This window comes from Medicago sativa, chromosome 7 (assembly GCF_051527215.1).
Source record: "Medicago sativa cultivar Bolivia chromosome 7, Bolivia_mono, whole genome shotgun sequence".
Classification (NCBI taxonomy): Eukaryota; Viridiplantae; Streptophyta; class Magnoliopsida; order Fabales; family Fabaceae; genus Medicago; species Medicago sativa.
Window position 1 is genome coordinate 72,729,884 of NC_140755.1, and position 17,753 is coordinate 72,747,636.

Genomic DNA, 17,753 nt, shown 5'->3' on the forward strand with positions numbered 1-17,753 from the left:
AAACTTATTAAAACTATTTATATTACCATATAATGTATAATAACTTAGATTAATACTTTTTTTTTCATAATTATAACATGTTTAAAGTAAATATGATAATAAAAATAGACTACATTTAGTAAAGATAGAATGTTTGACAGATTGAAAAGAAATTAACTAATAAATAACTACTTATAGCATATCTTTAAACAAAGTTCATGATCAATTAACTACATTTAGTTCACATCATAAGAAACTACTAATACAATTGAAAAAGTCTAATAAAAACTTATTGATTACACCACTAGTCACCACATGGTAGAACGACGTGCAGGATCATAACTTCCACTATCACCTTCATCATTGTTATTTCCACTTCCTCCAAAGACATAATCAAACAATCCAGAACTTCTTGGTGGTTCTATTTGTTGGTATGCATACTCATATGAAGAATTTGTTGATGAGTCATGGTGGTAATTCATAGGAGGTTGATTATAAAAAGGTGCATTTGGGTTTGGCAGATATGGATAGTACCCATGTGATATATAAGAAGGTTGTTGGTAATATGGTGGATAATTACCTTGACTACCAAAATCACCAAATGATTGTACTCCACTTGATGAGGAAGAATAATCTAATGGAGTCTCTTCTTGCCTTCTACTTTTACCACATCTTCCTCGACCTCTGCTACTACCACCAACATTAATCATATCAGCAATGACTAAAACGTCATCCATTCTAGGAGGCATCAAATTTTCATCACGCCTAACATATGAGTCTTCTTGAAAAGAATTAAATGACCCTTCACTCATTCCATGATTTTGTTTAGGATCACCATTGCCACCATTGCCATCACTACCACAACTATTTCCATCACTAGGTGGACTTAAACCACCATCACCACTTTGACTATGAGTTTGACCTGAGTTTGAGACATCACCACCAAGTATTTCATCATTCTCATCATCTGAATCAATAGGGAGCCACTCTAAATTTTGGGTTCCATGCAACAATGGTCCCTCTCTTTCCTCAATCCATGGTGATAAATAATCTTCTTGAAATATATGATCAAGGTTGATAGGATTAAAACTTTTTGCAATGTCTTCCTGACTTCTTCTCATGGTAGTCCTCGTTTTTAGCTTCATGTTGTAATATGTAAAGACAAGTTTTTGAAGCTTTTGATACTTTAGCCTATTTCTTGTCTTTGTATGTATGTAGCTAAATGTACTCCAATTTCTCTCACAATTTGAAGCTGAAGTTGTTTGGCTAAGAACTTTTACAGCTATGCTTTGAAGTTCAGGAGCACAAGATCCATACATCAACCACCATTCAGCTATATAAAAAAATTATATTAAAAATTAGCATAATTGTTCATATATTCATGTCAATTAGCACAAAATATAAATCATACATACCGGGTTTCATTTGAGACCATGCTTTTTGAGCTTGTACAGTTCCAAAAGTCTCTAACTTATCTCGAAAAAGTAATAACTACAATGATATAAATACACCATATAAGTCTCCAAATGAATAATTTTGTTTCTAAAATTTAGTATTAAATTATATATGTATATAACATGAAAAAATGTATCACCTGATTTATGGCTCTTATTTGAATATCAACATTCGGCTCTAGTTTAGTTATTACTTTTCTAGTTCCTTCCAATGTTTCCTTAGCTACATGCCTTCCATGGACTAATCCAAATTGAAATTGTGGATTGAGAAAATAACCTTTAGAGAAAATGGATAAATATGTAGATACAAATTAATATTTATACTTCAAAATTAAATATCAACATGTAAAATAAATAAATTAAACCATGTAGATACTAACCCGCTGAATGCAGATCAGAATGCATGTAATTCCATCTTTTGTCAATGATTGAATTGTAGTAGGTACTGTAACGACAATTTTTCGCAATAGCTGTTTTATCTTGGTTTTCGGGTGTCAAACATTGATTACGTTTGAACCTTTTTAACCGTTGATATCTCATTTTTTCTTGGGAAGGGAAAAAATAAGCAAAACCCTTGAGAATCGAGGTCCGGGAGTTGTTTTCGCCACGGGAAGGTGTTAGGCACCCATAACGACTATAGTATCCTATAGGAACCGTCTTTACTTTCTACGCGCGCGCTTTATTTTTAAATGCTATTTGGAAAATGATATTTACACCTAAGAGTTTACTAAGTGAAGAATTGGAGGGAGAAGAAAGTGTTCGAATTTTTATTTTATTTGAATTGAAGGAATTTTGGTTCCTTGCCTACGTACCCTTTTAAGGGATCAAATCCACCGTAGTTCTCTTCCAAAAATGTTTTTGTTTTTGTTGGTTGATTTTAAGTTTGAAAATTGGAATTTTGAAGAATGAGAGAGAGAGGCCTCAAGGGCATAAGATTGTGAAAAGTGGGGTTTGATTAGTGATTTTGGAAAAAAGTCAAGTATGATTAATTTTCATTGAAATTTGATTAAGAAAATAAAAGGAAAATACAATGGGATCTTAATCCCAAGGTTTATTTAGAAAATGGTTTGAGTGATATTGTTCATGTTTATTTGGAAAATGATTTTTGCCAAATTTCAAATCCTAAACATACATCTAAACATGCATATCCTAGCCATACATCTAGAAATATCTATGTGATGTGTGTGCATATGTCGGTGCTTGTGTCGGTGTACATCATTAGAGTCCATTGTCCTTATTACATCCTTCACCTACATACACACTACTTCCTTATGAGACTTAATCCCACATAAATGAATTAAAAGCAAAAGAAATGTAAAGAAATGAGATGAGAAAGTGTGATGGAGAATATGCTTATGATGTATGAAACATGAAACAAGAAAATGTTAGTAGCATAGGGTAATATCAAAGAAAATAAAGCAAGTAAAATATCAAGACAAAAGCATAGAAAACTTCACAAAATAAAGCCAAAAAGTGCAAAAATATAACTAACATTTACTCACAAATGCAAGAATCCTATTGCCTAAAATTCTCACATTCTAATACATTTTTCAAAGGCTTAGAATCAGGTCTTAAAATGAGAATTAAGGCAACATGATGAACTTGACATTTACAAAGTAAACTTAGGCATATTTGCATTATTTATTCACAAATGTAACTTGTAAACCAAGCAACTAATCAAGATTCACACACAAGCATCAAAATTATGTACAAACAGTAGCTAAAGATTCATAGAATCATATAACATGTATATCAAATGGTCATCAAGAACATAGAATGGAATTGAGCAATTTTTTAGAGGTTTTTTCACATAAAATCAAGAAATAATGCAGGAAAATGTGATAATATTTTTTTAACAAAATTTTCAGTAAACAAAATGCATAGAAACATCACAAAAATAACAAGAAAAATACATGAATTTTTTTAGAATTTTTAAGGGATTTTTAAGCTCAAGAACATATAAAACTTCACAAATTTTAACAAAAATAGTAAACAATTAACAAGAAAAATACCACACATATTTTTAATCAAGATTTAACACATAACAACATCACAAAAATGCCAAGAAAATGATCAAGAACACATAGAAATTTTTTTTAGGAATTGTTTAGTACAAAAATAAGCATGCAGGGGTGTATATAGCAAGCAAATACCAAGAGCACGCAGGAAAGGGGGGTGTGCGTAGTAACCTTATACAGAAACGGGTTTGGGCTTCAGGGATAGAGTGGACCGGTTCAGGAATGGGTCCACCCGGTCCAGGCTCTATATAAGCCTTGGAACCGGTTTGGACTTCATTCCCAACCTTCCCTTCTCTCTCTAAACCCCAATCCTCTCACCTCTCTCTAAAAAGGAACACGCCGGAAACTGGAAAGAAGGTGCCGGAAAGTTTGAAGGCTCGCCGGAAACATCATCTTCTCCGGTGATTGACATGAGATTGAAACAAAGACTTATTCAAACCAAATGAAAAGACTCAAACAATTTTTAAGGACTAAAATGAATTTGAATGCAGGAAATGACTAAAATACCCTTTTTCATGAATTTTGCAAATAACATTGAAATAAGATGCAGAGGAAGATGCAATTGATCAGAGCCAATTTCAAATGACTTAAAATGCAAGAAAAGAAAAATTGAGCTAGTATTTTTAGGTCCAAAATTAGGGTATAACAGCTGCCCCTATTTAAGTTTCTTTGTCCGGAGGGTCAAGAGACAAAGTCTTTGATTTGACGGGACGAAGATACTTAAATATCAACATTTGCACTGTTTTTGGGCATAAAAATACGCTCTCAGATTTTCAAAATATGAATGCCATGCAACGTTTTGATTATGAATGCAAGGCAAACGAACTGGAGTCTACAGAGCATGTCATATCACTGGAGATTTAGGTAGACATTGACAGGGTAGACAAACCAGGGGACAAAAGATAGGTACAAGTTGTTCTTTGGATCGAACTCGCCACTTGACCATGCAATACAAACAGAAGATGGGTACAAGTTGTTCTTTGGATCGAACTCGCCACTTGACTGGGAATAGAAATACAAGACAGGTACAAGCTGTTCTTTGGATCGAACTTGGCACTTGACCGGAGACATAGAAGATACAAGCTGTTCTTTGGATCGAACTTGTCGCTTGATTGAAAACACAAACAGATAGGCAGGTACAAACTGTTCTTTGGATCGAACTTGCCGTTTGACCTAGAGACATAGACAAAAGGCTGATACAAGATGTTCTTTGGATCGAACTTGTCGCTTGATTGAAGATACAACATGTAGGTTGGTGCAAACTGTTCTTTGGATTGAACTTGTCGTTTGACCGATAACAAAACATAAGCAGGGTACAAACTGTTCTTTGGATCGAACTTGCCGTTTGACCGGAAACATAGGCATATAAGCAGGTACAAGTTGTTCTTTGGATCGAACTAGCCACTTGACCGATAACGAGACATATAACAAGATACAGATTGGAAGTTTTGATTTGAAAAGATACAAATTGAGAGTAAGTTGACATTTATTTGATTTGAAAATAGACATGACCATTATTGTTGGCCCAAAAACAAATTGAGAGTGGATTAACATTGACAAAGACATTGAATTGAAAATTTGAGATTGAAAGAGAGATTGAACATTGAGATTAATCAGAGACATAGACATAGACATTGAATTGGAGAGTTGAAATTGAGTTGAATTGGAGATTGAAATTGAGTGAAATTGACATTGAAATTGGATTGAAAGTTGAGATTGAATTGAATTTCACAGTTGAAATTGAATTGAATTGAAATTGGGGATTGAGTTTGAAGGGATTTTAAGAGAGGTTTTTCACAATTTATAATCCTCTTAGCGGAACAAATCCCATTGAAACGGATCTTGATTAAATCATTAATCACAAATCAAACAGAACACATGCTTAAACACTTTAAGAATTCATGTGTTTACCTCTTGAAGCGTAGAACCTTTGTAGAAGAAATATCTCTGATCACGAGCAAAGCAAAGCAGCGATGCCTCTACTCAGTCCACACGAACAGAACTTCTCCGATGACCGGTGCTAGCCAATTCCAACGGAGATTAGAGAGAATAGGTTTAGAGAGTGGCGGCTAGGTTTACTTTGTGAATTAGGTTAAGCGTTTCAACTAACAGTCAATTAAGCTTCAACACAAGGGTTATATTTACAGAACCACTTGTGTGGTCAGCAAGACAAACACTTAAGTACACCGTACCTTACGGTGCACCATATTTCACTGAAACACACCGTACCTTACGGTGGACCGCGTTTCTCTATTTTTCGTAAATTAAATAATAAATCATATTTAATTATTTAATTACTAATAAGTCTTACTTATTATTTTATAAATAAGTCTCACTTATTTATTTTATAAATAAGTCTTACTTATTTATTTCTCTCATCTATCTGTCCTTTGTGTGTGACCCTATAGGTTCTCATAACGTTGGCAATAATATTAAATCACATATTTAATATTATAAACAGTGAGCGGTATCTAGCAACACATCACTGCTACCCAAGTGACGAGAATGTCATGTGATCTGACGAAACCTTTCTGTGATAATGATCATGTGTATAATTACCCTTTTGCCCTCATGTCTATATTGAACACAAGGCATAGACCGTGTCATCCTTGTCTAGTTCAATATTGGGCCCGTAGACATTTCTCCTGTTATGTAGGAGGGGCAAATTCCATCTAGGTCACTCATGTCCCTCAGCATGATTCATGGAGTACCCATCTACCAACTTTATAGTCATCCTGTTACGGACAACGTTTGAATGGTGACAAAGCACTCGACTCCAACATCTAGGGTACATAGTGGTTTCAGGTCGAAGGGTGGAATACACCACTATCACTATGAGAATATCTTATGACACTTTTCATAACTTTTACTATGTAGTATTCTCATAGCGGGTCAATCCAATATAAATATTACTCCTAATATTTATATCTATGTGAAGACTTGATAACTCTTTTATCCATGATCTGTGAGATGTGATCATCAGTCTACCCACATAATAGTCTTTATGCTTTAATGATATCCACTTCTCAATAAAGCTTGACTACGGATACTTTAAGAATAGCGTCCTTATGTTTAGTGGGGTCTCACAATTAAGTTATACTTAATGTTCCATAAAACAGACTAACTATTCTAGGGACTTTATTATTTTGAAACAAAACAAAATTAATAAAGAAATGCCTTATTATTATATATTCACAATATATACTTATATCAATATCATGATACAAAGCCAAACCCAATCGACATAGATTGGCTATTAGGGCTTATTCCAACATTCTCCCACTAGCACTAAAAGCCAATCAAATATTAACTCAATATCTATTGGTCAAGTGTTAGCATCCAGCTCACTATGGGCAAGATACTATACTAGCAGATAAGGAACTCTTTCCTATGTTGGTAGGGTATACTTCTTTCAGTTTCCACTTTCGATCTTCTATCAAAAAGAAATTGAAGTGTCAAAGTATATATTTGGATTATTGGTGAGATCAAGTTTTCATTGCTCGCAAGATTTAAACCAATTTCATCTCAGACGAGATCAATGGAAGCTGCAACGCAAGAAACACCTGTTTTCCCTCAGTTATGAACTAAGCAATCCAAATCATATATATTTGACATCTGTAATAGAAATAACAACTATCTGAAGCTTGTACTTTTACAAATTTCATAGTTGATCTCCTAGCATAACATTTATTCCAAATTACAATCTGGATATACTGTACACCAATATGAAAGTCAATATCATTGTAACTTATTTACAATGTTTCTTTCATCTGTGTTCAAGAAACAATCCATAGTCCTTTGAGACATCCAAGGATCTTCTTGAAGGTATTCTAGTGTCGAACACTATAATCAATTTTGGTACATATTTAAAATAATTTTCTAACCATGTCTTACATGTGTAGATAAATTATCTTGGTGACTAGTATGTCATACGCATACTCTACCAAACTAATATCAATGCTCCCACTAATCTCCTTATGTGCACAAGATTTCTTTATTAATAAAAGTTTTCATAAAACTTCATTAATAAAATAATGAATTCAACTTCGAGAAGTTTTCTCTAATTCATAAATGAATTTTATAATACATCTACCTTTCTAGTATCATTTGGATTAACGAAATCCTACATATATCAAAGACATATATAAGGTTATTCCAATTATGGAATACAACCTCGTTATCCATCTTCTAGAACATGTATTATACAACAATGGGAATTGGGATCGTTAGATTTAAGCATTACGATGATGGAATGGTTTCGTCATGATATGCATCATGAATTGCATGAAACCTTGTACAATCAATCACATCTTAAAGGTATTCATAATACCATCCATGTCAATTTTCTATAAGAAAACTCACATTCATCTTATGAGTCATACTCATTTGGATGATATAACCAGTATCCATATATGGTTTGTGTACATGGATTCTTTATAAGATCCCATGGCATCTAGCCACTTCTCAAAATCAGGCCATTTACGACCTTCTAGTAAGTCAGGTGCTTATCTTCCATGAGCATCATATCACCTTGTTGAGTCATGACAAATCATGTTTCTCATCCTAGTGTTATGACATATCAGACTCATCTAGATCATGTGCTACTCGAACTAGCGATTTACCAACAACGCTTTGTTGAAATGTATTTTGTGGTACTTGACTTAATTCAAGTTCTACATCACTCCCACTAGCTCTTGTAGAGCTATACTCCTTGAAAAGAATACTCCAGTTCTAGCGACAAACAACTTTTGTCAAGGAAGAAGATGTAGAAATAGTATCCTCTAGTTTCCTAAGGGAACCTCCACAAGTATACATTCATTTAATTTGAAGTTTAGTTTATCTAGTAAACCATATAACCTCAAATTATCATAAAGTCAAAAATAGGTACTCTTACCTCCATATCTAATATGGTGCCTTTATGATTGCTCAATTAGAACTTGTTGTGGGTGAAGAATAACTGTAATTTAATTAATTTAAAGAGTCTTTGAGTTATAATCAAACTATTTTAGATCGAGTCATGTCAAACATGAAACGATATAAATAATCATTATACTCATTAATCAAGCATTTACCATCCTGACTAACTCGTATAGTCTTTATACTTTTCAAACTTATTCCTTTTACTTCATTGTTAAAATCTTTGAACAATTTCAAAGTTTTCTTGAATCGTGTCAAATACACTTTGCTTATCTACTAAATGATTTAGTAATGTTAGATGAAGTAATAGAAACAATATATCTAGCAAATATGTTTAGTTCTGCATATACATCTCATATGTATATAAACTCAAATAAATTACGTGTCCTTTCACCTTTGTTGGTGACCGATATACTAATCTATTTTGAAAGATGGGGCTCACATCCTTCAAATGATTTAAAATCAAATGAGTCCAATAGTCCATATCCATAGATTTTGGAAATGTGAATCACACCTGTTTGTACTAAACAGTAATGCCAATGATATACAAAAGGTTCAAATCTCATTTGATCCCTTTTCACATATGTTATAGATCAGCTTATCAAGATCATGGAACTCAATTCCATTATTTGATTAACACACTTTTATAGAAAGCATTATTCGGATAATAGGACAAAATTTGTCTTTTATTCAACTACACAATCCTTCTCTTGTCAATACAAGATTTAGGACGTAATGCTTCTATATTATATGGAATTTAATAACAATTATTTGGTTCCATATCAAATTAAGTTTAAGTCCAAGCATAAGCTCTTATAGTCAATGAAACTATTTGTTCCGTTCTAGACGTAGGTGGACTTCACTTATAGTTAATGTTCTACTTCTTTAAAACTCTATATTTCAACAAATATAAGATTAATCATCAAGTATCATATACTTATGATGCAGAAGTAGAAATTTAACTTTACATAACTATATGGGTAAATAAGAAGTCTTACTTCTTTCTTATTTTGACTCTTACAAAATTACGAGCAATTTTGTTTTTCAACTTTTGAAATAATTGCTTCCCTATTTAGCAACCATGTTTAACCTTCCAAGGTAGAGAAACAAAGTTTGAATTTTATTCTTATCCATTTCCATCTACTTGATAGGTTGAAACTCTTTATCGTATCATTATCTGTTGTCATTACCACTATAGGATATCTTATATCCACTCAATCGACCTGATGCTTCTGACAAGCATTCTTTTCGAATTTAAAGCTGCTAGGAAATGGTTGCTCGAAATTATACAGTTTTCTTTATTCTTAAGAACAATTCTTAATTTTGTACCAATTCAGAAACTCCTTTCTGAAGAGTTTGTTCTTCATAAGAACATTTAACAGTATAATAAAAATGTATATGGCGAAGAAATTCTAAATACAGAAAATAAATAAATTAAACGTATCATGATTTAAAAACATAATTAATTAGGTCTTTAATTAAATATGCTCCCACTATTTTACTCAAAACAAATGACCTTCAACATTTGAATCGGAAAATCTTATTGGAATCCATATTTCAATAAATGTATCATGATTTTCTAGTGGGTTGAAATCCATATTTCACCTTGCTTTAAGTCAACGGGGCTGTACTCAAAACTTAGTTATTTAGGTAGGAACTCCTTCCAATTGTATCTCATACAACTTTCAAATCATTTGAGTGAATAACTCCTTACTCTAATCTATCATATAGATGTTCCCAAACATTGCTTCTAAATTTATTTTAATCTCATTAAAATTAATTTAGTTAAGTTAAACCCAAAAGAATAACACTTGGGTAAATTGGATTACCGCACCGCAACTTACTAGTATAAAATATGCGCTTCACGGAGGCAAAACCCACATATTCGATATTAGTCTTGAAGGGTGTTAAACTTTTGGAAAGCATTAAACTTAATATTTTATTTGAAGTAAATATATATATTTTAATCTTATTAAAATAATCTAGTTAAGTTAGATCCAAAAATAACAGTCAGTAAATAGAATTACCGCACCACAACTTACTAGTATAGAAAGTGCACCTCGCGGAGGCGAAACCTACACATTTCGATATTAGTCTTGAAGTGTGTTATACTTTGGAAACCAATTTACTTCATATTCTATTTGAAGGATTTTTATTTAGTTTAATCTCATTGACATGTGTATCTCATACACGCGTCTTTAAAGATGCATGACATTCATACTCATAGAAAGCAAGTATATAAAACATTTAAAACATACATGCTAACATACATCAAAACATGTTAAGCATACATCACATACATGCACTAAATAAACATACATTTCATGCATCACATACATAAAATAAATTAGGTAGTATGGTTATGACCTCCTAATGCGTAAGAATTAAATAAACTACTTTATTACAATTCTTTGACCCACGAGCAAGCTCCAAAAGTTTCTCCAACTGGAATCATCATCTGGCGTCGTCTTCTCTTCAACTTGAGAAATTACATTATTGAACACTTAAATAAAAGAATTAAAATAAATCACGACACGCAGGTCGTATTTAAATAAAATAAAATAAATCACGACACGCAGGTCGTATTTTTAAATAAAAATTAAACGCCAAAATCTAAGGTCATAACCATATTCCATTAATTAAATTATAGACCAGCACGTAATGAATCAAACATTCATTCATATAATTACCTACTAAAGGATGTCAAGTGCCGAAATTCATATCTATGAATTTAATTAAGTAAATAATTATTAGCGAGATATCTAAACGTGATATTAGCTTTTGAGTTAGTCAAGCTGCAAACCGTGATTTTAGAAACATCAACAATTGAATAATAATTTCACACGGTATCAATTATTACGTATCAATTGAGATTAACTTGCCAAATTTGTTATGAAGATAATGATATGCCTTAAAATTATCCCATAAAATAGGATACAATTTTAATTCAAATCCAAGCCAATAACTAATTTTCCTAAAAGAAAAGAACGTGTGAAAAATCATCCCATGATTTTCTATAACAACTAATTACACATATGTAAAACTTAGATATGATAGCAAACTGGTTTCCGAAAAATAATTGAAACAAGGATTTGATCAACTGTGTTACCTTTAGAACGATTTCTAAAGTTATACACTTATACTTATTTTGAAACAATTTCAAAATCAATAGTATATTGATCATTATTCAATATCGTAGCTGCAATTGAATCACGTTTATATATTAGGTATTTCAAAACCAAATATATTTTATTTCTTATTATAACCATTATAATAATATCCATCAATTGAAAAGAAACTAATTTTCTAATCAAATCTGCACGTAATCAATCGCTAATTTTGGTTTCGAAAAATTTCGATCCGTTTTCACAAACAACTTTGGAATATAAGTTTTGCCAAGTATCCTTTTAAAAACAATTTTAAAACTTATATCTTTAGTATTTTGAAACAATTTCAATACACTAACCATGAACCAATTAATACAGAAACAAACTAAACAATTAGTTGTGCCTATTCAATTTGCATCAGCAACAGGTCACATATGTGTGTTATTATGATTCACGGTTCACAAAAACAAATAACAGACAAGAACAAACAATATCACAATTCCATTGAACATAGAAAAGAATGATCAGCAAAATTCACGAAGAGATTATGTAGCTTAATCGATTAATATGTGTTAACATAACTTGTGAAACTCCTTTCACAAATAAAAATAAATAAACTATATACACAGAATTCAGAATTCACCGTGTAATTCTATTTATTTATTTTTTAATAATTAAAACTAAACACATGATTAAACAAAACTAAGCAAGGAGATGCATACGACACTTGAATATATCATCATATAATCATGCATAGATCAAATTTGAATTAATGATTCAATTAGAACCGAAGCTCTGATACCACTGAAGGGATTTTAAGAGAGGTTTTTCACAATTTATAATCCTCTTAGCGGAACAAATCCCATTGAAACGGATCTTGATTAAATCATTAATCACAAATCAAACAGAACACATGCTTAAACACTTTAAGAATTCATGTGTTTACCTCTTGAAGCGTAGAACCTTTGTAGAAGAAATATCTCTGATCACGAGCAAAGCAAAGCAGCGATGCCTCTACTCAGTCCACACGAACAGAACTTCTCCGATGACCGGTGCTAGCCAATTCCAACGGAGATTAGAGAGAATAGGTTTAGAGAGTGGCGGCTAGGTTTACTTTGTGAATTAGGTTAAGCGTTTCAACTAACAGTCAATTAAGCTTCAACACAAGGGTTATATTTACAGAACCACTTGTGTGGTCAGCAAGACAAACACTTAAGTACACCGTACCTTACGGTGCACCATATTTCACTGAAACACACCGTACCTTACGGTGGACCGCGTTTCTCTATTTTTCGTAAATTAAATAATAAATCATATTTAATTATTTAATTACTAATAAGTCTTACTTATTATTTTATAAATAAGTCTCACTTATTTATTTTATAAATAAGTCTTACTTATTTATTTCTCTCATCTATCTGTCCTTTGTGTGTGACCCTATAGGTTCTCATAACGTTGGCAATAATATTAAATCACATATTTAATATTATAAACAGTGAGCGGTATCTAGCAACACATCACTGCTACCCAAGTGACGAGAATGTCATGTGATCTGACGAAACCTTTCTGTGATAATGATCATGTGTATAATTACCCTTTTGCCCTCATGTCTATATTGAACACAAGGCATAGACCGTGTCATCCTTGTCTAGTTCAATATTGGGCCCGTAGACATTTCTCCTGTTATGTAGGAGGGGCAAATTCCATCTAGGTCACTCATGTCCCTCAGCATGATTCATGGAGTACCCATCTACCAACTTTATAGTCATCCTGTTACGGACAACGTTTGAATGGTGACAAAGCACTCGACTCCAACATCTAGGGTACATAGTGGTTTCAGGTCGAAGGGTGGAATACACCACTATCACTATGAGAATATCTTATGACACTTTTCATAACTTTTACTATGTAGTATTCTCATAGCGGGTCAATCCAATATAAATATTACTCCTAATATTTATATCTATGTGAAGACTTGATAACTCTTTTATCCATGATCTGTGAGATGTGATCATCAGTCTACCCACATAATAGTCTTTATGCTTTAATGATATCCACTTCTCAATAAAGCTTGACTACGGATACTTTAAGAATAGCGTCCTTATGTTTAGTGGGGTCTCACAATTAAGTTATACTTAATGTTCCATAAAACAGACTAACTATTCTAGGGACTTTATTATTTTGAAACAAAACAAAATTAATAAAGAAATGCCTTATTATTATATATTCACAATATATACTTATATCAATATCATGATACAAAGCCAAACCCAATCGACATAGATTGGCTATTAGGGCTTATTCCAACAGAGTTGAATTTGACAGTGAAGCTTTGGAAATGCAACATGTATGTATGGTATAACAAGATTATTAAATGTATGAGCACATAAGATGCATGATTATGCATGTATGAATGCTTGAAATGCATGATTGGTTCGTAGTTTGACAGAGAAGTTTCACAGAGACAGACATAACATTAGAAGATTGGGCACGTAGTGGCTCGTGCTACAACATATTCACATGGAAATCCTCTTTGGAGAGACCGTCGTTGAAAGACGTATCAAAACCACGGCTGAGGGAAATAAAACTTGTAGAAGAGGGACCCTTGGAAGATTCTTGGATATAGGTCGCCGTTGTTAGGCGTGTCAGTGCTGGGTAAAAGTTGGACGTTCGCATCTGTGGTCAATGCTTTTCATTCTTTCATTCTTTCATTTTCATTTTTTCAATCCCATTTTTGCCTGAACCGCCCTTTCGGGTTTTCGATTCACCGGGGACTACATTCTTTTTATTGCCCCATTTTTGCCAGAATTGCCTTCATAGGTTGTCAATCAGCGGGGTGCTCATTTTTGCCTAAGCCGCCCTTTCGGGTTTTCAACTTAGCGAGCTTTTTATTTTCATTTTCCATTTTTCGTTCTGTTTTTTCATTCTTGCCATTGACCACAGATCATCCTGGGGAACAACATGCTTGTAACACGTATTGGAATAGACATTGACACATATTTACTCATGCATGTTTCACTGGAATGTACCTTATTGCTTAGGTTTGCTTTCAAAAATAGACAAAAAAGATTTTTTCAATTTTAAAAGATGTTTGTTTCAGACATTGACATTATCAAATAGAAAAGAAATATTTTGTATATAGCATTGAAAATAGAAAGAAAAATAGAGTTTCAAACATTAGCACAGGCTCAAATTGATGTAGCAGAGTGAGAGTCAGCCAAAGGCATGACTCCATGGATTTACAAAGCTTGGAAAATGGTAATTTTATCGGTTGGTGGTACATTGAACACGTTGACCGCTACATTTCATAGAAATTTTGAATTCACAGGTACAGAAGCTTCTGATGAAGATGATCGTTGACAGTTGCGGATGCCCCAAGGAGTGATGGTGATTTACCAGATATAGTTACTTGTCTTTTATTGTCAACCTCATTTTTGCATGAACCGCCCTTTCGGGTTTTCGGCTCATCGAGGCGCTCATTCTTGCCTGAGTTGCGTACAATCTCAGCGAGCTTTTTCATATTCATTTTTTGTCCCTAATTTTTGCCTGGATCGCCCTTTCAGGTTTTCGATCCACCGGGAAGCGTATTTTTGCCTAGGCCGCCCTTTCGGGTTTTCGACCTACCACGCTGTTCTTTTCTTTCTAGACAAAGTATTTCTTGACTATATCGGCATTAACAGGATTCGGAAGCTCAACACCATCCATATGTGTAAGAATCAAACCACCACCAGAGAAAGCCTTTTTGACAACATAAGGACCTTCATAGTTAGGTGTCCACTTGCCCCTTGGGTCGGGTTGCTGGCTTATTCTTCTTTTCAATACAAGTTCGCCTTCCTTGAATTCTCGAGGTCGGACTTTCTTGTCAAAAGCATTCTTCATTTGCACCTGATACAACTGTCCATGAGCAATAACATCCATACGCTTTTCTTCAATCAAATTTAACTGATCATACCGACTTTGACACCATTCAGCCTCGGTTAATTTTGCTTCCATGATCACTCGAAGAGATGGAATCTCCACTTCCAGAGGGAGAACTGCTTCCATACCATATACCAAAGAGAAAGGAGTTACCCCGGTTGAACTGCGCACTGTAGTACGGTAACCATGCAAGGCAAACGGTAGCATTTCGTGCCAGTCTTTGTAAGTAGTGACCATTTTCTGAACAATCTTCTTGATATTCTTGTTAGCGGCCTCAACTGCACCATTCATCTGAGGTCTATAAGGAGAAGAGTTGTGATGTTCAATCTTGAATTCTTCGCATAAAGCTTGCATCATGCTATTGTTCAGATTGGAACCATTGTCAGTGATGATCTTGTTGGGAACACCATATCGACAGATGATGTTATTCTTGATAAACTTCACCACTACTTGCTTGGTCATATTTGCATAGGAAACAGCTTCAACCCACTTGGTGAAGTAGTCAATCGCCACTAGAATGAAACGATGTCCGTTGGAAGCCTTTGGTTCAATTCTTCCGATCATGTCAATGCCCCACATGGAGAAAGGCCACGGGGAAGAGATAACATTGAGGGCATGTGGAGGCACATGAATCTTATCAGCATAAATTTGACATTTGTGGCATCTCTTAGCATGTTTGTGGCAGTCACGCTCCATAGTTATCCAGTAATAGCCGGATCTTAACAGTTTTCTTGACATGGTGTGACCCGTAGCATGGGTCCCAAAGGTACCGTCATGTACATCATGCATCAATTTCTCAGCTTCTTGTTTGTCAACACATCTCAACAAGACCATGTCATAATTCCTCTTGTATAGGATTTCTCCGTCCAGAAGGAATCTACTAGCCCATCTTCTCAAAGTCCTTTTATCCCTGTTGGAAGCACCAGGTGGATATTCACGATTCTGCAAGAATTGTTTGACGTTGTAATACCAAGACTTTTTATCATTCACATCTTCATCAGCTGGATCTGGCATATTTTCAATAGTGAACACACGAGCGGGCCTATCAAGACGCTACACCTTGATTACGGGCACGTCATTCCAGTGGTTCACACGAAACATGGAAGACAAAGTAGCAAGAGCGTCAGCCATCTGGTTTTCATCTCGAGGGATATGGTGCAGCTCGACCTTGGTAAAGTATGTCAACAGACGTCTTGCATAGTCACGGTAAGGGATCAGCTTCTCATGATGAGTCTCCCATTCACCCTTTATCTGATTAATAACAAGTGCGGAATCTCCATAGATGTCAAGGCGCTTAATTCTCATATCAACGGCTTCTTCAATGCCCAAGATGCATGCTTCATATTCAGCTATGTTGTTCGTGCATTCAAAAGTTATTCGAGCAGTGAAAGGAATGTGGTGCCCCTGCGGAGTTACAATAATGGCCCCAATTCCTTTACCATAAGCATTGACAGCACCATCAAATACTAATCCCCACTTGCTATTGGGATCTGGCCCCTCATTGATCGATGGCTCTTCACAGTCTTTTGCTTTCAGATACATAATCTCTTCATCAGGGAAATCAAACTTAATTGGCTGGTAATCATCAAGAGGTTGACAAGCAAGATGCTCAGCAAGGATGCTTCCTTTGATTGCTTTCTGAGCCTTGTACACAATATCATATTCATACAACAACATTTGCCAACGTGCAATCTTTCCAGTAACAGCAGGCTTTTCAAAGATGTACTTGATTGGATCCATTCGAGATATCAACCAAGTTGTGTGATTCACCATATAATGACGCAGGCGTTTGGCAGCCCAAGCTAAAGCACAACAAGTCTTTTCAAGCATTGTATACCGAGTCTCACAGTCAGTGAATTTCTTGCTCAGATAATAGATAACATGCTCTTTCTTTCCAGTCTCGTCTTGTTGACCGAGGACACAACCCACGGAATCATCTAACACTGACAGATACATAATCAAGGGCCTTCCTTCCACTGGCGGGACAAGGATAGGTGGTTCCAACAGGTATTCTTTAATGCTATCAAAAGCTTCTTGACATTCATCATTCCATACAACATGCTGATTTTTTCTGAGCAATTTGAAAATTGGTCCACAGGTAGTAGTCATGTGAGATATGAATCTTGAAATATAATTCAGACGTCCGAGGAAACCTCTGACCTGCTTTTCAGTTTGAGGGGCCGGCATCTCTCTGATGGCTCGGACTTTATCAGGATCAACTGCAATGCCTCTTTGGCTGAAAATGAAGCCTAGCAACTTTCCAGATCTTACAGCTAACGTACACTTGTTAGGATTCAATCGTAGCTTGTACTTTCTTAATCTTTCGAACATCTTTTTCAAATATACAACATGCTGCTCTT

At 34.3% G+C, this 17,753-nt stretch overlaps 1 protein-coding gene across 1 annotated transcript in view; it reads right to left on the minus strand.

Moving 5' to 3' along the window:
• Positions 1-240: 240 nt before the first annotated feature.
• LOC146908252 (uncharacterized) overlaps positions 241-17,753 on the minus strand; it is a 28,785-nt gene continuing 11,272 nt past the window's right edge. Inside the window, exons 2-5 of the mRNA XM_085727574.1 lie at positions 1,814-1,905; positions 1,574-1,710; positions 1,395-1,470; positions 241-1,312 (exon numbers count right to left, since the gene is read on the minus strand). Of these exons, the coding sequence (XP_085583700.1) occupies positions 288-1,312; positions 1,395-1,470; positions 1,574-1,710; positions 1,814-1,905 (1,330 nt within the window). The 3' untranslated portion in view covers positions 241-287. The remainder of the gene's footprint in view (positions 1,313-1,394; positions 1,471-1,573; positions 1,711-1,813; positions 1,906-17,753) is intronic.